General features: G+C 43.6%; 1 protein-coding gene across 1 annotated transcript in view; it reads left to right on the top strand.

Annotated features, from left to right (window-relative positions):
• Window positions 1-13,696, top strand: part of LOC308104568 (AT-rich interactive domain-containing protein 5B-like) — a 148,763-nt gene extending 135,067 nt beyond the window's left edge. The window contains 3 exon segments of the mRNA XM_080455013.1: window positions 779-1,007; window positions 7,765-8,262; window positions 8,264-13,696. Of these exon segments, the coding sequence (XP_080311139.1) occupies window positions 779-1,007; window positions 7,765-8,262; window positions 8,264-10,489 (2,953 nt within the window). The 3' untranslated portion in view covers window positions 10,490-13,696.
• Window positions 13,697-23,731: the final 10,035 nt, after the last annotated feature.

Genomic DNA, 23,731 nt, shown 5'->3' with positions numbered 1-23,731 from the left:
GAATGAGAAAATGCAAGAGAGAGAAAGTGAACAAGCGTGGGGAGAGAGAGAGGGGGGTATAGTGTTTGGTTTTAGCAGCTTTTCAAATGTTTAAATTGTGAGGATAATGGGGTCCTGAGATGAATGTCCCCACTGGGCCACCGTCCAACACTGTAGCTGAGCAATAGCCAAAACCCCAGCTAACTACACAGAGAGAGAGGGAGAGAGAGAGAGAGATGGTAGAGAAACAGGGGGGAGGGGAGAGAGGGGAGGGGGATTGATACGGAGAGGAGAAATATGTGGGAGATGTCTGGAGGAGGAGAGGAAGCGAGAGAGAAGGGAGAGGGAGGTTATACAGACTCATAAAAATACTCCCACATTATTAATGCACAGTAGTACTGCAGAAAATACCAATATCCCTATGAAACTGAAGTCCTTGCATCTACTGTATGTATGTATGTATGTATGTATGTATGTATGTATGTATGTATGTATGTATGTATGTATATATTACATGAATGATTAATAAGATTCATCAGCTTTGATAATGAGCAAACATCGCTGTAGGAAAATGTATGGTTAGTGTTGAACTCCCAGTCTGGAGGAGAGCCATAAAGAATAAGATGGTTGTGTGTGTGTGTGTGTGTGTGTGTGTGTGTGTGTGTGTGTGTGTGTGTGTGTGTGTGTGTGTGTGTGTGTGTGTGCACGTGTGTATGCGTGGTGCTCCAAGGCCAAAAAAAGCAAACAATGGTGCAGCTGCATCGTAATGCGCTGATTTCCCTGTTGACTCCACCCTCAGGCTCATCTTGCCGTATGAGAGGTTCACAAAAGGCGAGGAGGACAAGCCCCTCCCACCGGCCAAACCCAGGAAGCAGGAGGCGGGCTCCGGTGGCGCAGAACCTGCCGATAGCGTTAACGGCCACACCCCCAAGACCAAGCTAACCAATGGGGTGAAGCAGCAGGCCCAGAAGCCCCGCCCGGATAAGGATGACGCCATGGCGAGCAAAGCTCAGGATCAGAGCATGCCGGTCAGTCAGCCACACACTGTCTGTCTTCATCTCAACATTATGCTGTCAGGCTGCAACTATCCATTATTTTAGTAGCCGGTATTCTATCAATTACCTTTTTTTGTATTAATCGAATAATCAAGAAGCAGGTTTTTTGAATATATATTTTTTAGTTCAATGAACTGTTTCACCCCTACAATAAGTTAACGTTAAATTAAGCACAGAAGGACTACATCAGACAGAATTCACAGTAGCACAACACTTTGTCATTAACCGCTTGTACGTTATAAACTAACATTTTCAAAGAATAAAAAAAAGTTGAATGAATATAGTTTCACGAATAAATAAATAAATGAATAATAACAAACTATTTAAATTTGAGGTTGTAGATCGGCTATGAAAAAACTTCTTTTGGTGTGATACAATTAAACATTTTGCTTTTCACAAACTGATGCTCCAGTTTTCCTTTTTGCACTAATTCCTCTGAAATAACCTCCCTCCAAAAGAAACAGTTAATTCTGTACCCCACCCAACCCCATGGTCTACCCCAGCTCTGTGTATTTACAGGACATTTTCACAGCTTTGTCACAGATTTTATTCCTTAACGGGGAGAGACAGACAGACAAGCAGACAGAGAAAGCTGAAACGGGCAGCAGTTTCTGTTGAAATAGCTTGTTTTTACATCCCATGGCCAGCCATAACCATAAGTGTATTTCTGTGTAACGGAGACATAGTCGTGCTCCTCCTAAATAAACCGCTGCAAGAGTATTTTCATCCGTCTCAAAAACCCATAAATCCACTGTGATTTGCAAATGCCTGTCCAGTTAAGCATCACAAAAGGGGGGTAGAGAGAGAGAGAGAGAGAGAGAGAGAGAGAGATAGAGAGAGAGATACTACATAGCAGTGCTTCTCAAACTTTTTCATGTTAAATAAATGAATATGTATTTGGCCACGGACCGCCATCAGAAAACATTTTGTGCCAGGGACCCCCATACAAGATTTGTGTTATTAAAAATATAAAAAAATGTGAAAATATTTGAAAATAGCAGATGTTGTTGTGAGCTTGTATATCAGCTATTTTCAGACAAATTGTGCTGGGGACCCCCTTGAATCCTTCCCCTCAAGGACCCCCGAGGGTTCTCGGACCCCACTTTGAGAAACACTGCTACATAGGAAAGGAGGAAGGAAAGGATGGAGGGAAAGACAGAAAAAGGAGAGAGATAAGGAGCAACAGAGGGAAAAGAAAAAAGGAAAGAGAGAGCCCCCCCCCACTTCTGCAGCCATGCAAGGAATGAGAATGATGTTATTATTTTCACATGAATAACCAAATGATTACTGATGATCAGATGCAAAGAGGACATTTCACATTCTCCCCTCTGAAGTGTGTGTGTGTGTGTGTGTGTGTGTGTGTGTGTGTGTGTGTGTGTGTGTGTGTGTGTGTGTGTGTGTGTGTGTGCGCGTCTGCCTGTGATACCCCACTTCTTACTTACATTGGGGAGAGGCTACAACGCATGTTCTTGCGCTCTTTCTCTCTCTCTCTCTTCCAACCCCCCCTCCCCACTCACAGTTGTGGGGGTGAGAGAGAGAGAGAGAGAGAGAGAGAGAGAGACAAAGAGACATTGTGATAAAAAGAGGGCCTGTGTGGTTTGGCTACACAGACATGCTAACCATGTCTCACATGTATGGTATGTGGTGGAGTCTTCCTCTTGCATCTCACTTACCGCCTCTCTAGATACATCATACATTTTTGTACTATGACAAAAAAGAGTAATGTGGATATTTGTGAGGGGTTTTGCGATTCATTTGTGAAAACATTGCAAACAAGTGCATTACACGTGTGGTGAAATGCTACAAGAAACATTAGAAACCGCCTGTCAACAGTGGTGTAAAGTAACTTAAGTACTGTGCTTAAGTACAATTTAATTGATTTTTTTTTAATACTCCATACTCGACTACACCTCAGAGTAAAATATTGTACTTTTTACTCCACTACACAGTTACTTGACAGCTTTAAAATTTGAGTACTTTTACTTTTACTATATTTTGATGGCAATACTTTTGTACTTTTACTCAAGTAAAATGTTGAGTACAGGCCTTTTACTTGTAACAGAGTATTTCTATGTGGTGTCATGGCTTCCTTTAAGAAGGAAGAGTTGGAGAAATGAAACCAGCTATGTTTCTCATGTAAATAAATAAATGAAAAGGGAGATGTGGAGCACACATGGAGAGAATAAGCAGATGAGTGGAACAGGAGAGGGAAGGAGGGGTTAATGGAAATATACTGAAATCACGTTTTGATGTTATTTCAAAAGAACAGTTCAGGTAATGATTGCATGGGAAGTCTCCCTTTTGGTGTGTATGTGTGTGTGTGTGTGTGTGTGTGTGTGTGTGTGTGTGTGTGTGTGTGTGTGTGTGTGTGTGTGTGTGTGTGTGTGCATGTGCATGTGTTTGTGAAAGTGTGTGGGTGTGTGTTTTGAATGGATCCGTCAGTCATCCGCCCATCCGGTCTTCACTGATGACCTCAGGGGTCAACAAAGTTCAAAGGTCATGACCTCATGCAATAAGGCTGACCGTGGGCAGTGACATCAGCCGCTCTGCTGCCTCACATTAGGTTTATTCATGCATAGGGCTGGCCAATTAGCTGAAAATATATCAAAACCTTAAAAGAATATACGTATAGTAACCGACTTAATCTTGCTCATGTAGGTTAATCGAATAATCGAGAAAAAAAATCTAATAGTTATATATAGATATAATCAACTAAATTGATTAGTCTGAGTAACCGCTTAATATAATCCTGTATTATACTTTGGTGTACAATGGTGGCGTGCAAAAGTATGGAAAATAGCCAATATTCAAGCTCAGAGCTTGTAGATCTGCTATTTTCAACAACAAATAAAGAATATTAATCGTAATCGAGGCAACAATTTTAAATAATGGTGATGCTGAAGTCATATCACCATGCAAAACCAATACAATCACATAATAAATTATGATAACCATGCACTACGTTCCAAGCATGCATAAATAAAGTTTCAATCACGTAAGCCTTACTTTATACTTTTATACACAATGTGTTGCATCTTGACACGTGGTGAGTTTTGTAGATCTGCCATTTTAGAAGAAAAAAAAAAGACGATTTTTGAAAACCTTGTTCACTTAAATGTTCACTTTTTTGTGTGTGAATAAAAGGTTATTTGATTCAATACATCTTAACAAAACTGCGGTGATTGCATTTACTGTACATCCTGTGATCGTGTAAGACCACTACTGGTCAACAAGAGGTATTGCCAGAAGGTCAAATCGCAATGAATCCTCTGCTCAAACCAGCTGTCCCTAATACTGTAGCTCAACAGTAGAACTTCTGGCGCTAGGGACCCGGGTTCCATTCCAGGGTAGCAGTTGAAAGTTATTGATTGCAGCTTTAAAGAACCACTACGCTTGGCCAAAGGGTACGATACATCATCAGTTTTAGATGAAGAACAGGGCCAAAAATACTGAAGCTTATCACGTCTACGGTAAAATTATAGGTATTCATAACTTGGCCTGAAACTATGCAGATGATAGAGCGACTGAAATGGAACAAGAGAATAATGAAGCGGGGGGGGGGAGGGGGGTGTAGTGCAGTGGTTCTTAAAGTGGGGTCCGTGGACCCCCAGGGGTCCTTGGAGTCCAAATTTGTTAATACAGCATCACAATTATTTTAACCACATATTTTATACGTTGGCTATTAAAAATAGCAGATGCACAAGCTTGTGCATCAGCTATTTTTGAAAAAATAATAATAATCTTGAAAGTATTGCATTTTTTTAAATAATTTTAGATCTTTTTTTAACAAATCTTCTCTTCTGGGGGTCCCTGGCACAATTTATATATTTTCAGATGGGGGTCCAGGGCCAAATGCATATCAATTCGGGGGTCCTTGACATGAAAATGTTTGATAACCTCTGGTGTAGGGGTGTAGTTGCTCTCCAGAAATACTGCGTCAACACAACAGATCACAGTGAAAGAGTGAAATACTTAAAGCTTGTGATCCATAAGCAGGCGGTGTTCCCAGGCAGCATACTGTGCGGTTGCCCTTTTTAAACGGGAGAAGATTTAGGGACGTGTCAAACGCAAGGTGGATGTTAATATTTCAAAAAAGTTTACGTGTCTCTGTCCCTGGCAGTGCTCTGGGCTGAAAGATACGGAGACCTCAGTGTCAATCAGAGGCAAGCTTAAAGGACGACTTCAACCATTTTCAACTTATCTTCATATAATTGGTCCTCACTAATGTTCATGATAATATAGTTTTAGTCTATTCACTCTGTGTCTCAGAGGAGGGCTGTGGACAGTTGAGAAACCCGCCTACCAGTGAAATCATCGGTAGGCAGGGTTGGTCATTTATTAATGCGAGAACAATGGTTTCTATTAGCTTCGATTCCCCATCGATGATGTCACTGGTAGGCGGGTTTCTGAACTGTCCACAGCCCGCCTCTATGACACAGAGTAGAATTATAGTATTATGATGAGCATTAGTGAGGACCAGTTGTATGAAGATAGGTTGAAAATGGGTGAAGTCACCCTTTAACTACATTTTCTGTACGTTTTTTCTTTCTTTTTTCAATATAGGTGATCTACAAGATCACAGCGTGTTGCAATGCAATAATAATATTAATAACAATACATTTTATTTATAAAGCACTGTACATTTGAAACAAATCTGTTTGTGCTACAATCAGGATAAAATATTTGCATAAAACATGACAATGCAGCGTGTTGTAAGGTTCAGCTATTTTTGCTATTTTTCCTACATCAAAGAACATCAGGGTTAAGTGGTTAAAAGGCACACTATTATAGTGAGAGAAATCACGCTGGGATTGGAACCCCCCACTGCCAATTTTTGTTTTCAGAATAAATACATATTAATTTAGGGGTCCTTGACATGATCAAATATGAGAACCACTGCTGTATACCCCCCCTCCACCTCTCCCCCCCATCCCTCTGTTTTGTCATGTCAACAACATAAGGCAGTAGAGAGCTGCAACAGTCTTCTATATCCTCTCTCTGTAGAACACGTATGCTGCTAAATCCATAGCTTATCTATCTACCCCCTCTAGTGGTGCTTGTGCATTGTGTGTGTGTGCATTGTGTGCGTGTGTGTGTGTGTGTGTGTGTGTGTGTGTGTGTGTGTGTGTGTGTGTGTGTGTGTGTGTGTGTGTGTGTGTGTGTGTGTGTGTGTGTGTGTGTGTGTGTGCGCGCGCGAGCGAGCGAGCGAGCGAGAGAGAGAATGTTGGGAAACAAAAATGGGATTTTCTGTCTGAGAATAAACATAGCTTTATACAAGAAAGCACCAGTTAACACGTTGTTTACATGTCAGTGTTCATGTTGTGTTCATATGCAGTATTTCAAACGTCGGGCAGAAACCTCTTATCTCCATGTTTTAACTTTTTGTCCTACTTGATCATACTACAGCGTCACACAAAAGCATCAAAAGGTTGCAGATCTACAAGCTCGAGCTTGTAGATCTGCAACCTTTGCTATTTTTTTATTAGAATCCTGAAACAGTTTTGGACATATGAGGTTTCCACCCGACAGAGACTATGCAGTATTTCTAATGTAATTTCCTAACAGCGAGAGCAAGAGAGAGAGAGAGAGAGAGAGAGAGAGAGAAACAGTGTCGAGGATGTTATGACATCTGTTCATTTATCTCCCCTATAAATGGCCTCAGTTCATATATACAGTACATCCATTTGTATTGTTATCATTCCTCGTTATGTAAAAAGAAAAAAAAGAAATCCTCAAGGAGAGATGTGAAGCCCTCACAGGAACAATCATGAGTTCTGATGTAAGCGCAGCCTCAGCATCGTTCATTACTTTAAATCAACCAATGGGAATTTAATGTGCACATTAATGATTAAAGACAGCGGAGAGCTTTTCTTCTTTTGAACAATTCATCGCGGTCACACGCTGCAAATGAGCTGGAGGGACTACAAGTGCAAAGTACACATGGGGTTCTTCAAAAAACCATTGTTCGTCTGAAGTCCTTAATTACGGCCTGCCTTCGATTTGACTCTTTGATAGGAACTGGCAGTGAAAACCCACACGGACTGAGTCAGTCCGGTCAAACACAGAACGACGTTACTCAAAACATTGTCTTGTTATCCTAAAGCTTAATTTGTATGTGTAAGCTCTGGTGAGCTTGTAGATCAGCTATTTTCGGGTATAAATCTGGTTTGATAGGGCTGAGTGAAGCTTACAGAGTGAGATGACCCCAAATTTTGAATCTACAAAATGATTGATGACACAAAATTGAATCGAGTTAGTGTTTTTTTAAGAACAGTGTTTAACAGAAACAAAATAAAAACAGTGTTTTTGAGTTTGGTGAGTCATAGAACTCTTTGAGTATTGATGTAATTTATTTTTCCTCAGCTTTATCTGACAGTTTCAGATATGAATCATCAGCCAAAACTGTTTAAATAAACGGATAGTTATTTCTTTCTCATGTTATATAAGTCTTATGTTGGCCCTTCCTCCAGCTAGCTCCTGTTTTCTCCTTCGTGGGAAGGTGTCCATTGACTGGAGGACGTATGTGAACACACTGGTCGTATTGTACAACAGCGGAGGAAGTCTGTCAGTAATTTGAAGCGAAAATGTTTCCTTATGTCTGATTTCTGATGATCTTCTGTTTTGCCTTTCATCCTCTTCCATTTCCCATCAACTCTCTCTTTCCTTCTGTCGATCATTTACTCGTTCCTTCATTCATGCATTCATGCATTCCTTCATTTGTCTTTCACAGGACGCAGTGGAGAAGTGTCCTCAGCTGAAGGTGGAGCCCCAGCTCCTCCTCACGCCGCTGGAAGCCCTGCTACCTCTGCACCCCAACACGGAGAGGTGGAGCACAGGAGAGATGGCACGGGTGGAGGACAGGGACATGACAGACCAGTTCAAAGAGGAGGAGGAGGAGGAGGTGTGCAGGAGCACGCGGAACGGTTGTGACCTCCGGGGGAGAGTTCCGGGGTCCTGGGAAACAGACCCCTCCCACTTGGCGAGCCCGCCAATCACAACGGACACAGACATGTTCCCACTGGCTGCTGCCAAGATTGTAAGTCCCACCCACTCAGAACAATGGCAGCAGGAGCAGGCGGACGCAAAGGAGCAGTGTCACATTGGGCTGGTTTCTCCCACGTTGAAACACAGAGCCCTGCAATCCCCCACTGCTCCAGACCCCCCCCAGCGAACAGGCCGACCTACCCAGGAGAGAGGGCAGCTTTCTGGACTTCACGTCGCACCTCTACCCGCCCAGGGTCAACCCGGGGATCATGTCCCCGCTGGCTAAAAAGAAGGCCCTGTCACAGGTCAGCGGGACTGGATTGCCCAATCACAGTCACTTGCCCCCCTCCTATGGCCCGCCTCCTCCACTCATCAGCAGCTTATCCAATGGCGTTGCAGAGGAGGCCGTGGGGCAGCCAGTGGCCAGCTCCGATGCGGCGGCGGCGGTCAATCGCCCTTCGGTGATCCAGCTAGCGCAGAGCTTCAGGTCACGCGGGGGAGGGGCAGATGACAAGAGAGAGGGAGCTCAAGCACAGACTGATAGAGTAATAGACAGAGAGGAAAGAGTGGCTTCGCCTCTGTATTCCCACGAACATAACTTCCCCCCGCCGGCGTACCCCTCTCTCCCATACGGTCACCTGCACCCTCACTCCCGTCCAGAAGAGCCATACCAGCGGCGTCTGTCACCCTCGCCATTGCATGCTCCAGACACGCCCACCCCGGGCCAGACTCCCCCCGGCTTCATCAACGACCTCTACTCCTCTCCACACCTGCACAGCCTCTACAAAAACGCAGAGAGCCACCTGAGACAAGGGCACGGCTTAGGACACGAGTTCAGCGCGGGCCGGGGCACGGGAAGTGGGCTAGAGATGCACCGGGACCACGGCGAGCTGCCCCACTCAGAATACAAACATCACCATCATCATAATCATCATCACCATCAACAGCAAAAATACGTAAGCTTTCCCCACCAGTTAGTTAGTGCAGAGTCCAGCCATCCGCAGCAACAGCACGGGTTAAGGTTCAGCAACGACCTGTCCCACGACGAGTCCCAACGTCACCACACACAAGGACTAAACCTCCCCAGAGACAGTGTGTGTTCAGAGCCCTTCCCTCGCTCTGTGTCTCACCTGCACCATGACTTCAGCTTCTCTGGTCTGCAGGACAAATCCACTGCCAACGGCAACAGGCCGCCTGCAGACGACCAGCCGACAGATCTGAGTCTCCCCAAGTCCTCCCCTCCAAAACTGTTAGCCCCGCCCCCGTCATCCTCCCAATCCCTCCCGCAACCCGCCATGCATCGGGACGGCCCTCACTCGCCCGGCGACGCGAGGGCATTATCGCCGCCGCTCTTTCAGAACGGGCACAGGGCCCTCGGCGTGGCGTATCACCCCAGAGCGTGCCGCGTGCCGCCCATGACCACGTCGGCCACGCACACGCACGCCCCCGTACACACGCACGCACATGGCCACGCCCCTAGACAAGGCGCGGCCCCGGGGGAGTCCCACCCGAGGACCGCGCTTAACGGGCACGTGGCGGAGAGGGGGAACGACGAAGAGAGACACAGACACAGAGGAGGGATGGAACGAGAGAGGAGGGAGCAGGAGAGGGAGGCGGCTGAACTTTACGGCAAAACGGACGACCCCGCCAACATCATCCGTCCTATCTTGAGTTCAAAAGTGGCGCCACAGAACATCTGCACAGCGCGGCCCCTCAAACGACCCCTGGAGGAGTCAGAGAACGGGCTCACCGAGCGGAAGATACGAGCCGTCACACCCATGCACACCTCCTCTTCATCCTCCTCCTCTTCCTCGTTCGCCACATCAAAGGACGTCATGGTGTCCTCGTCTCCCGCCAGGAAGCACCCTCAAGCTCACGAGGAGACGGGCGACGACTCGGCGGCGCACCGGACGGCCATTTTGAAGTCGCCGCCGCCGCCACCAGCAGCGGCGGCGCACGAGCCCGTGCGCACGCCGTCGCGCGGCTTTGCGGAAGGGGGGAGCGGCGGGGGGCAGAAAGGAGGTGCGGCCGCCCCGTTCCCCCTCCTCCCGGCCCCCACCGCTCCTCACATCTTCCCCACGGCTCTCTACCCGGCGGGGGCCTTCTCGCTCTCTCAGGTCCAGGACTTGTGCGGCGACGCCCTGGGGTACCCCCCTCACCCACACACACACCCCCACCACCACACGCACCCCCACCACCATCACCACCACGCGCTCCAGTACTTGAAGAACCAATCGGCGGCCGTGCTTTCCCCTCTGGTCCCGCCCTTCGCCATCCACTCCTTCATGATGCAGAGGCAGCTATTGGCTCAGGCGGCCGCCAGCCCCGTCCACATGTACCGGCATCCCATGGCGGCCGCGACGTACGGGGACCTGCTGCACCACGGGCTGTACCCGGTGTCAATCAACCCCCAGCCCGCCTTCAGCGCGCAACAGCTCAACTCTGTTCATCCCAGCACTAAGCTGTCCTAATAGACACAGCACTCAACTGTGGTTCTCAGACTATTTAATTTCAAGGACCCCCCCCCCATAACTCTTGAGTGTGTACAAATGAAACCATTTGTTACACTCTGTAACCTGTAAAGGGTCCATTTGGGTCCATTTGGAACCCTCACGGAACCCTGAGGGTCTCTGGACCTCACTTTGAGAACCACTGCAGTATACGCACTTGGAAGTGGAATCGTCCAGTGTCAAGTCTCATCCACACACACACACACACACTCAGCACAAAGCTTTTCCTGTTTTTTTTACCTTCAGACTAATGGTCCAGCAGCCCCCCCCCCCCCCCCCCCGTTAGGACGCATCTCAGATTTGATTCCATTTTGACACCTTTCCCTCCAGCATAAGGACACACTATTAAACCACAGACAGTATGACAAGAGCGCTTGTATCTGGGGACGACTGTAAAAAGAAAACTTGTCTCGTTGCTACTTCCTTATGTTTACAATTTGCACATGTTCTTTTTTTTATGGGCCAAATGAGGCTAATGTGTATTATTGTTGTCAATTAATCAAAAAGATTACTCCTCACAATATGCGATAGATTCCTGACCCATATTGTCATTGGGTTGGTTTGAGCACCATACAGTATGTTTTTGGGGTTCTGTGTAACCAAATGTTTGACGACACGTACGGGATGTCTGCCATGTCATCTTATGCTCCATTGGTCACTTATGCTTAAACTATATACGACGTGACGGGGTCACTCGTCGACAATAGCCGATCTACACGCTATTCTCGCAGAGCGACACCGTTGTACGACGAAGAAGAATACATCAGGCTTATAGAAACTTCTTTCTCAATTCTACACAACAGAACAGGCACTAGTACAGTATATTCAAACACAACAAACTGCCGTTTGGCTATAAGAGTAACAAGATCATTATATGTGTGCCTTCTGGCTACAGCAAAAGAACAAATAGATGTATAATTCCAAGCAATAGTGCAGCAGTAAGTTAAAGTTGCATGCAGAACGTGCAGTAGGCCTATGTGTAGCGCCATGCTAAATACGCTCTGAGACAAAGCTGGATACACACCTATCCCCCATCCAGGTACTTGCAGCCTTAGTGGCTAGTGATGCTAAACGGTTTCTCCTAAATAATACAGCTTCATGTATTACAATGCTGTTCATTCTCACCAGTTTACACTGATGTTTGCAACATCATGACCAGATGACAAAATAAAATAAATTAAATGGATATTTAGAATTGTTCTGGTAGTGATGTAGTTGGGAACTAACATGTTATTTCCATCTGTTTTACACTTCTCCATGTTTTGCAGCCACACGTGAGCCTAAATTAGGCTTTTAGTCTTGAACTACGATGGTGTCGTTACAACAAACCTTTTATCAGTAGCACTGGATTTCACTATTGAAATAGTAGATACTTTTAGGTCTTAAGGTTTTACTGAAGCCATGAGAGGTTCACGTACGTCTTATTTGAAACAGGTTCTTGTAGTCCTGTACTGCTTGCCTTTATGGCAGTGGTTCTCAAAGTGGGGTCCGGGGACCCCCTGGGGTCCTTGAGGGGGCTCCAGGGAGTCCCCAGCAAAATGTGTTAATATAGCATCAAAATCTGTTTAACCACAACAGCTATTTAAAAATAGCCAATCTACAAGCTCACAATGCGCCGCATCACGACACGTTTTGTGGTTGTAGATCTGCTATATATGTTTTTTAAACTTGAAAAGAAGAATGTGACAAGCTTAGAATATTTTTTGGAAACATTTTAACAACACAAATCTTGTATGCACAAATTATTCTCAGATGGGGGTCTGTGGCCAAATACATTAATTTGGGCGTACCTGACGTGAAAAGGTTTGAGAACCACATTATTAATTTGGGCGTCCCTGACGTGAAAAGGTTTTGAGAACCACTGCTTTATAGAACCACACTGGGACTATGCAGTATGTTACAGCTGTTGCAATGTGATCTATAGATACATGTAAATAGAAATGATAAGTGCTCCTTCCTGGAAAAACAATCTAAAAACACCTTTGAAAGCAGCTTCATCTGCTCCACTTCAAACTCTCTTTATCGCTCTCCGTCTCCTTCCAAACTACGCGGTAAAAGCTTTCGGTGCAAATTTTACTCAGAGACTGTACAAATGTCCATTTGGTTCTATTTTGTACACTTTATGAGTTAAATGAACTCTTTTGAGCGTTCTACCGTGTATTCTTCCCTTATACAGTAGCTGGTACATCTCTCTCTTCTTTCTCTCATTTAATCTCTTATGTTTCTATCTGCATCTGTAATAAGATCTCCTCACTTACATGTTTAGTCTCAGTCCCTCTCTGCTTTTCGCACGCACGCACGCACACACGCACGCGCGCGCGCGCGCACACACACACACGTATTACTATACTTGTGAGGACATCAGTGTTTTAAGACAGCTGTTTTATGAATGTCACTTACAATTTGTTGCCATTTTTAACCCTAACCCTGAAGCTGAAGGTCACAACGCATGGTGTTGTGACTTAACCTCTAAATGTCTAACCCTGACCCCAACCTTAATCTTCTCCCATTTTACTAACTCTAAAGATAATTTTTTGACCATGAAACAACCATTTATCTCCTGAGGACCAGGAAATTGGTCTGTTTCTCAAACTGTAGTTGTGGGGATATTTGGCCCTCACATGTATAGTATTACACACACACACACACACACACACACACACACACACACACACACACACACACACACACACACACACACACACACACACACACACACACACACACACACACACACACACACACACACACACACACACACACACACACACAGGCTGGTTTAGTCTCAGCCAGAACAATGTTGAATGTGGTTGTAAAATGTAGGACGGAGGTGCCTCTTGTACAAAACAAAATATAGATCTATTATTGCTTCTATTGTTGTTCATTATTATTACAGTCATTAATATTGGCATTCCCATGTCAACACTTTACATTAGGTTCACTGGCTACTGTTGCCTCAGAGGAATGCGGAGATTGTTGTGTGTACTGTAACCGTTTACTCTGCGCGCGCGTGTGTGTGTGTGTGTGTGTGTGTGTGTGTGTGTGTGTGTGTGTGTGTGTGTGTGTGTGCTTGCGTGATCTTTTTTGAGAGGGAAGTCAAAGGAGATGTAATTGGGAGCTGTCATTTCATGGTTTATTTAAGTGTTAATTAACCTCTGAGAGTGTACAAATGGAACCAAATGGACCTGTGATGGTCCGTTTGGTTCCATTTGTACACTCTCAGAGTTATACAGACCGACCTGTGTCCATTTATTTGGACCCCAGCTGGTCCCCGGACGACACAATTGAGAACCAGTGGTTAATGTCACGTACTGTGTTGGGGGACGGGCCAAAGAATGTACTCTGTTATTGATCAGTAATTTAGATAAGACATCGGGCGTAGGATTATTTCCACGTGTCACACCCGGGAGGGAGCGAAGAGAGGGACCCTCATAACGGAACAGAACCGTCCCACCGTCGACAAAAGAAACTCTGGATTGTCATCAGAAGAAGTGTGGCACCTTGCTGGGGGCGGAGTCATATTTTCAAGCCACTACTCGTTAAGAGCGCTTACATTAATCCATTCAACTTCTCTGTCATTTTAGATTTCTTTGGCTATTAAAAAAATATCAGATATAAAAGCTCATAGCTATGAACTTCAAATTTGTGCAAATCTTTGAATACATATTTTTTTTAAAGCGAACATTTGCAAAATATTTTTGTTCCAGGGACCCCCAGAAGCAAAGATTTGAGTTACAAATCTTCGCTTTAAAAATATATATATTCAAAGATTTGCACACATATTCAAATTCTTTTTCAAAAATTGCAGATCTACAAGCTCATGGCGCGGCACCGAGTGCCGCGCCATGAGCTTGTAGATCTGCTATTTTTGAATAGCCAAAGAAATCTAAAATGACACAGATGCTTTCCCCGCTCTTGATGGGTTAAAACAAACACATGCACATGGCCCCAAAGCTCCGCCAAGCTCCTACATCAACAAAGATTTATAGTTTATGAACTAATGTGATGTTTATAAATGGACAATTGTTGCGATTAGAGCAATCAGACTAAATCTGTTTTCCTGACTTGCTTTTATTTTGTAACCAAAAGGAAGCTACGGTATGTGGTGCTGTGAAAGAAAGATTTTTCTTTTTTTACAGATTATGAAAATGCTGTGTTTACATTTGCGAAACACAATTCTGTGAAAAGGAAAGAAGAAAAAAAAGTCTTCATGTCTTCAAAACAAATGCTGAATCCACAATTACATTTTAGGGAAGATAAATGTAGTTTTGAAAGGCATGAATAGGCACATAATCAATAAGAAAAGTATTTAATTTACCTGCTGTACGTGTAGGTTTCACCACAAATTGAGTATTCTTGGTTTGAATATAATCTAAATTATTAGCTATTTCTCTTTTATTTTCCAGGTAATGATGTTTTTCCAGGAGTGTCACAGGTGATATATATATATATATATAAAATAAATAGTTTGTTTTTTGAGATACTGTAAGTACCATAATGTATCAGCTCTGACTTGTCAGGGCAACACTTAAGGTTGCTATGTAACATTTTATAAATGAGTAATAAACTGTTTTATAACAAAGTAAAAAAGAAATCTCATACAATACGCTGTCTGTTGTTTTCCACCTCTTTGCAGCCAAATGTTTATGTGTGTTCAAAGGTAGCTTTATAGATTCATAAAGCTTAGACTGGATAGACCAAGATTCTCTCAATATTTATTTTTATTTTTGCTCATTAGCAATCCATTTGAAATTTCATGATTAAAAAATGCAAATCAAGCATGCAGAACATGACTTTTAACATGTTTACATGCAGGCTGAGGGTAGACAAACTAAACACATACATCAAATGAAGAGACACAGTGTAGTGCCTCAGTAAACTAGGAACCTAGCATCAGTCTAAACAATATACTATCAAAATACAAATCTGTACATTGGAACAATAGGCTGCCAGGTATACAATGAACCTAGCATCTGTCTAAATAACATGCTACAGTACAGTATCTAAAACATATTAACCTTTGCATAAGTCTGCATGGTCTACAAGTGCTACAGGCCAAGGTGGAGTCTGAAGATGTGAGTCCTAAGATTACGGCGGAACATTGGTTGTGAATCTGCAGTTCTAACTGAAAATGGGGAGTTTGTTCAACAGTTTGGGAGCCAGAAGGGAGAAGAGTCTGGGACGTGTGGAGCGATGTCCCGGATGTTTTAGGGAAGGTTCCCTGTGTTAGCTGATCTGAGTGAGCGGTAAGGGTTGTAGGGTTGGATCAGGCTTTGACGGTATGGGGGTACCATACCTTTGGTTGCTTTGTAGGCCAACATCAGTGTTTTGTACTCATTGTGGGCAGCAACTGGGAGCCAATCGAGGGAGCGGAAAACGGGGGAGACATGTGAAAACGTTGGCTGGTTGAAGACCAAGCGTGCTGCGTGTTGTGTGAATTCAATTGTAATTTATTTTTGGAAAAACAAAAAACGTTCCTCTTACACAAAGATTTGGTAGCCACCCTGTAGTAACACTGAGGGCCCCTCATATATTTTTTTTGCTGTGAAAGGTCTGTTTTAAAGTACATCTGCAATGCCACACAGCATCTGACCATGAGGGTTTCAAACTTCAGCCCAACAGAACTGTAATCATGGCAAAATGTCAACAGCGTGAATAATAGTACAATACAAATATACGTCCTTAAATGTTCTGCATTGCAGTGCATCTGCCAAGCTATTTTGTGTCAAAGGGACGTGAGGATAGATCATCATTTCCGAACCCATCAAGACGAGTGGCGATTCCACAGAATATTGAATTTCCCCAACATTGTTTATTCTAAGGTACAGTACTGTAGAACCAATTACAGTGTGAAGAGAGGGTTAGTGTTGCATGACTCGTGTTATGAAAATTTCACTGTGAAACCACACAGGGGAGGAAGGCATCCATCAGTTCCTGTAATGTCCATATACTGTAACAGCGCATGCAAGCGTGTGTGTGCGCGCACACACACTCTATTGTCTCTTTTTTAAAACCCCACTAACACACACACAAGCTCTGTCTTTGTCTTGCGCACACACACACACACACACACACACACACACACACACACACACACACACACACACACACGCACACGCACGCACGCACGCACACACACACACACACACATACACACACACACACATCTGGCTCCATTTATGAGTGAGTTGATTATGCCGTTAATGATCTCTGGGAGGCTCTGAGGAGGCCCTTCAGTGATTAGAATGTTACACCGTTCAATGGAACACTTACAATGTCTCCCTCACTGTCCAACTGTCACTCAACACACAGCTGCACATATACGGTGGGGGTTAAAGGTGTGTTCCTGTATGCGTGTGTACATGCGCGCGTGCGTGCTTACATGTGTGCACGCGTGCACACGTTTGTGTATATGTCCCAGAATATGAGAAAAAGTCATTGTTAGGACAATTTCCCCGATCCTCACAAGAGAAATGGTTGTTTTATGTTAAAACATTATTTTTAGAGATTGTGGTGTGTGTGTGTGTGTGTGTGTGTGTGTGTGTGTGTGTGTGTGTGTGTGTGTGTGTGTGTGTGTGTGTGTGCTTGTAAAGCACATTGCTTTGTACCGCACATTTCTCTCACTGTCAGTCAGTATCAACTCGTTTGTTGTGACTTATCTTTGGGGATATGTGAGCACTCTTGCTGTTTATGTAAGTGGCTCAGAGTGTTTTTGGCAGACACTTGTGGGCACGCACACACGCGCACCCACACACACACGCACACACACACACACACACAACCCATAAACATAAAAGAGATGCCTTGTCACAATCCGCTGACATAGACTTGCATACAAAATGTAATAGAACCAGCACAGCAGACAATGACATCTGTTACAACTCCACAAGGTTGGAGAAAGGACACGCATATTCCACATTTCTTTAAAAAAAAAAAGAAAAAAGGTTTATCACAAATTGTCTCTCAATGTTGACATTATCTTGCAACATTCGGTTTATCTATCTTGCAGCGTTGTTCCTAAATCATATTACCCAATGACTTACTGATAAATGACATTCTCTGATAATATAACTAGAACTGTGCGGGCAATGAAACTGTGGTATTAAAAAATGAAGTTAGTGTTTGGAGATCAAATGAATAATACTATGTAACGATGTATCGTCTGTCTGTCTGTGTCCCCTATATACCCCTACTGTATATAGAGATCTGTCTGTCTGTCTGTCTGTGTGCCTTTTATGACCATAAGGAGATCTCAATTATGTAGTTCTTGTCCCTTTTATTCCCATATATATGATATCATCAGTATATGCCCATACACTACACTGTATGGATATGCCCTTCTATGGTGAGATCGGTGGTTCTGGACAGCCGCCTATCCAACCGACTCGACGCCAGGCACCGCACTCCTTCAGGTCCAATTAATCGGTGTTACAGGTGCCGAGTCTGAGCTCGATCAGTCGGGCGGTTCTCAAGATACGCGAAGGACAGATACGCACACTGACACGCACGTACGTAGCGATTTCAAGCATTTATAGTAGGATTATACTAGTAATACTATATTATTCATATTATCACGTAATACATAAACCTCAGGGCCACACTAACACTATGTAATAATACTGTCACAGGATCCCCAAAATGATATGTATTTGGCCGCGGACCCCCATTTCAAATCTTTTGTTACAGGGACCACCAGAAGCGGTATGAGCTTGTATATCTGCTATTTTTGAATAGCCAAAGTATAAAAGGTAAAAATTATTGTGATGCTATATTAACACATTTTGCTGGGGACCCCCTGGAACCCCCCCCCCCAAGGACCCCTGGGTGTCCCCCCCCCCCCCCCCCCCCCGGGACCCCACTTTAAGAAACCAACGTAATAGAGTATAGACAATATATACCACATCAAATCGCACGTACAACATACTGTGCAGGCAGGCAGTCATTAAACAATATGTATAATGGGGAGGGGAATTAAGAGAGTGGAGTATTTGCAGGTCCTTTGGGGATATAGACGCTCATTTGAGTGCTCAGGAGACAGTGGAAGGCCCTGACATTTACAGTACATTGTTATCATAATGTTGAACGGAGCTGTGCAGAATAATGTGCAGCACAGAGTAATGGCTTTCCGCTCAGGAAGGCAGAGAGGACATAAACCTGAACAATTACCAAACCTTTTATTTTCTGCACAGCGCCGTTATTGCCAATGCATTAGCCAATGAGACAGCATTCAATATTTCATTTCCCACGCTTTGGGAAAATAATAGAGTTTCATCTCCAGTCTCCCAGACTGTCACAGAAACAAGGTTATATTTATGAGTGTGATATTAAAATGCCAGTCGTGCAAACGTTGTGCTTTATGAATTAGTAAAATTTCATCATTCTCGCAGACGACTAGAACGCCTTGTGCAAATCTATTCCGGCGCTCACTATGGAGCTGCCCGAGGACATTACTTCCCCTTTGGTAATACTTTGTTGAGAGGGATGAGTCTACACACACACACACACACACACACACACACACACACACACAAATGTGTGTGTGTGTGTGTGTGTGTGTGTGTGTGTGTGTGTGTGTGTGTGTGTGTGTGTGTGTGTGTGTGTGTGTGTGTGTGTGTGTGTGTGTGTGTCAGTCAGAGGGAAACTAAAACTTGTACAATTGGTGGTTCCACATTGCGTACTGCCTTATAATTCTGTACCAGAAGAGCCTTGTATATGAGCTGTATAAGCGTTCTACTGTGAAGCCGAGCATGTTTAGCCTGTGTAATGAAGATTCTGTGTTCTCTAACATTTCAGCTAACACCCCCTGATGTCATTGTTGTTAACGAAAACCATAGGGAGGCGTTCATTCTCGAGGTCGGCTGTACTTTTGATTACAGCTTAAGAGGAAGCCTTCCTAACCACTCAAACATCATCAGCTAGAGCAGGCCATCTCACAGCTAGGCTACAGATGTAAACTTTTTTACTTTACTTTTGTAGCCTAGGGCACGTGCACAAGTTGGTTGTGAGTGAGGGGCCTTCAAATGACCGGCCGCTCCAAAAGGAGGGCCAAACAGTTAGAAAGGCACTGCGCAATATCAGCTATTATAGGAAGCCGCTCAATTTGGAGGAGGCGGTGTTTTCTTTACCCACGATTGATGTCCGCTGTGTTTGACAAGTATGCCAACATTATTGTTAATGTAACAATGTTCTGCCTTATAGGCTATGCACTTTGTAACCGGCTGTTTTCCCATTATCTGACTGCACTGGCAGTGTTTATGTCCTTTGTACAAGGCATTCTTGTACTTCTGTTTATGTGGACATAAATACATATCAGAATCAGAATCAGAATCAGTTTTATTGTCACATCACAGGTTTACAAGGTAAAGAAGTGGGTGAAATTCGTTTTTGTACATCGTTCCCATCGCAACGTTAATTTCCATAGAAAGAAGAGGGGGGGGAGAAGAAGAGGGGTGGGGGGCAAGTGGGAAGGAGATCAAAACAAGAGAGCAACAGAAGGCCAGACAAGTTATCTACATATTTACAAAGTACCTGAGATAATAAAAAACTAAGGTGCCTGAGCATAGCAGCAATGTATGTATACTGTGCATGTTATACTTATACTGTGCATGATATACATATGGACGTTAAAAGCACAATAAAAATAAAAAAAAGTCAGTGCGTTATACATGGGATTAAGGTGCAAAAGGTCAGTGCGTGTCCACCTAGGGTGGACTGACCCTAGTATAATCCGCAAGTAGCTCCATGAGGGAGTGCAAAAAAATATATATATATATATATATATATTTCAAATGTGTGTGTGTCAGAAGGAAACACTAAAACTTGTACAATTGGTGGTTTCACATTGGGTACTGCCTTATAAGAAGAGACGAGCCTTGTTTTTAATCTAACAGTAAAACAGTGCAATCAGGGATGGCAGAGAGATGGAGATAGACAGAGAGAGTACTGTTGAAAAAGGCTTACAATGTCAAAACACATTTTGGTTACAAAATATTGCTTCCTCCAATTAGTTTTGAACTTACATGGAAAAGTATACCACAGGCGTGTGTGTGTGTGTGTGTGTGTGTGTGTGTGTGTGTGTGTGTGTGTGTGTGTGTGTGTGTGTGTGTGTGTGTGTGTGTGTGTGTGTTGGCGTGTGTGCGTGCGTGCGTTGTGTCACACCCTGCCCTGTTAAGAGTCTTTCTTCTTGACCAACTGGTCCCTTATTCCCTCCAACATCCCCTTGATCCCATGTCCTTGTCACCTACAGTGATACACTCTCACATCTCGTCGTGCCCCATATGTCCCCATATGCAACCAAGACACCAGTAACTTTTACAACCATGGCTTTTCCATTCAACATCACAGTTGCTTGCTATTGTACATGTAGATGCAATTTGACCTATAGCCAGCCATCTGCACATTTTGTTCAACAAAATAATCTTCACAAATCAAGAAAAACGTTCAACAAAATATTTGGTGAATCTGGTCAGTATATGAAACATGCATGTGTAATAATTCAGGTAATATATTGTTTAACCACCATAGTTTAGAGGAGGTATACTGATAGTCAGTTTCTTATACCTATTTAAGCAACTTGTCTGACATCTAGTGTACAGACCATGGAATTACACGTAGTAGTAGTGTAGTTTACGCCAGGCTTGGCTCAATGCACAACACTGAAATGAATCACCCCCCCCCCACACCCACACACACACACACACACACACCAACTCTTTTGACTATAAGAGTAAATGTTTTGATTGTGTGTGTCTGTCTGTGTGTGATTAGATAGGAGTACATGAATGGGCGCCCTTCATGCATGCATGGTTTTGTTTATACATAATGTGTGTGTGTGTGTGTGTGTGTGTGTGTGTGTGTGTGTGTGTGTGTGTGTGTGTTTGTTTATTTGCATACATGCGTGCATGCATGAGCGCTCGCTGTGTGTGTGTGTGTGTGTGTGTGTGTGTGTGTGTGTGTGTGTGTGTGTGTGTGTGTGTGTGTGTGTGTGTGTGTGTGTGCGCGCGTGTGCGTGTGTGTGTGTTACATTTTCAGTTCGGGATACCAATTTTATACACGAATCACGATACAGGATAAAAAGTGAAATTATTGGATAAAATTGGTATCCTGAGATTCCTGACCTGAACATGCATTTCCTGATTAAAAAAAGAGCTGAGTGACAGGGAGACACATAATACTGAACACAATAAAGGTTTAACTCAACTCATTTACAAAGACATATCACTGTTTTGTAATGCACCAGATATTATTTATTTAGTTTATGCTGAAGTGTATTTGTATTGTATTGTTTTGTCTACCCCGAGCACACACCAAGACAAAGTTTTCAATGTTTCTTTGAAATGGTACTTTATTGAATCTTGAAGAGAAGGGAAGAGAGAAGAGAAGAGAAGAGAAGAGAAGAGAAGAGAAGAGAAGAGAAGAGAAGAGAAGAGAAGAGAAGAGAAGAGAAGAGAAGAGAAGAGAAGAGAAGAGAAGAGAAGAGAAGAGAAGAGAAGAGAGATAAATGGGCCTAAGCAGGAAGGAACAGCAGAAAGGAGTGTAGGGTAGAATAGGCTCTTGTCCTCCGTCTCCAGTTAACAGGAATTGCATTGAGAAGCTCTGCCTTGAAATGTGTTGAACCGTCTTGAAGCGTTTGTAAATGAGCCTCATTGACGGCCGTCTGGTTGGCACAGCTTCACAAGGACCAGGGTTCACGTCTGAGGTGAAACGTCTGACATCTGACTCAAAGACACTGTGAAACACACAGTGTTCCTTTTACTCTGAAAGGGTACAGATGTAACCCTGTGAACCTGTAAGGGGTCCATTTGGAGACTCACTCTGAGTTACAAATGGATACATGAACACTGAGATTTGACTGTGTTCAGCACAACCACTACACAACCACCTCCTGGGTGTTCTTACAGATTGTTCCATGTCATTTAAAAGCCTTGGTGAAACCGGAAGTTCATGAAAGAAAATAGAGGGAAAAAATATACTCAGAGGAACAATTTACCTGCCAGAGTAACCCATGGGCATAACACCAGAGGGAGCTCCTCCTCTGACCTTCTTCCCCAAAATTCGAGCAAACGTGGGGGGAATTGTGTTCTACTCTACTGCCACCAAAATGTGGAATGCCCTACCAACAGCCACAAAACTTCTCCACTGCCCAACCAAATCTAAAACTGAGCTAAAAACATGGCTGTCATCAAATTATAATTGGACTTAGATAAACTGATCCCCTACTAACTTGCCACCAGAAATGCAAACTATAGACTCCCTCTGCGAGCTTCACGGAAGGACACCCATGTGAGCGGCAACTGCTAATAAAGTATTCAATCAAACAAAAAAGACACTAAGCTACCCCCTCAAAACCTATTGCTGCTAAAGGAATTCCACATGGGGCTTAATTATCTTTATCTGTATCTTCATTATTATTGTTATTGTTGTGTTGCCACACATCTGCATTTCACTGCTTGAACTAGTATGAGAGTAGTGACAAATAAACCCTCTTGATTCTTCATTTCACTTTTTGATTTATTTTCTTGGGCAGTGAAGACGTTTGACCACTTGGTGGCGCCAACAGACAGCTTTCCTTCCTGGAAACTGCTTTCCCTGACTATGAGCCTGTACTGCTCACTCTCACACACACACACACACACACACACACACACACACACACACACACACACACACACACACACACACACACACACACACACACACACACACACACACACACACACACACACACACACACACACACACACACACACACACACACACACACATTGAGAAACAGTGAGGCCAGGCACGTTTCAAAACCAAAGTAAGGACCTTTGACTCAAGCAAAACAGTGGCAAAACATTGTTTTTCTTGTTGTTTTTCGCCAAGGTCCATGATGACTCATTAATTCAATGCCTAACCCATAATTGACATCATCCCCATTATGGTGCGTATATTATAACCATTATTATCACCTGAAGAGCCTTTTGAACCCCTTTTTGGTTAAAAAGAACATCCGCTCTTCAACATGAAGAGCTCATTGACATTTCCGACTTCCTAATACTGTTTGTAATGTATTATCATTATTCTTATATGCTATGCAACATGACGTCATTTAGTTATTGTTTGATTATCCCCCACTGCTTTAATGACGTATTATTGTTATTATCATCATCATCATCATCATCATCATCATCATTATTATTACTAGTTATAGTAGTAGTA

Source organism: Gymnoscopelus braueri (assembly GCF_963280865.1).
Source record: "Gymnoscopelus braueri genome assembly, chromosome: 17".
In the NCBI taxonomy this organism is placed as follows: Eukaryota; Metazoa; Chordata; class Actinopteri; order Myctophiformes; family Myctophidae; genus Gymnoscopelus; species Gymnoscopelus braueri.
Note: the sequence above shows the minus strand (reverse complement) of the source record. Positions and strands in the feature narration are given on the sequence as shown.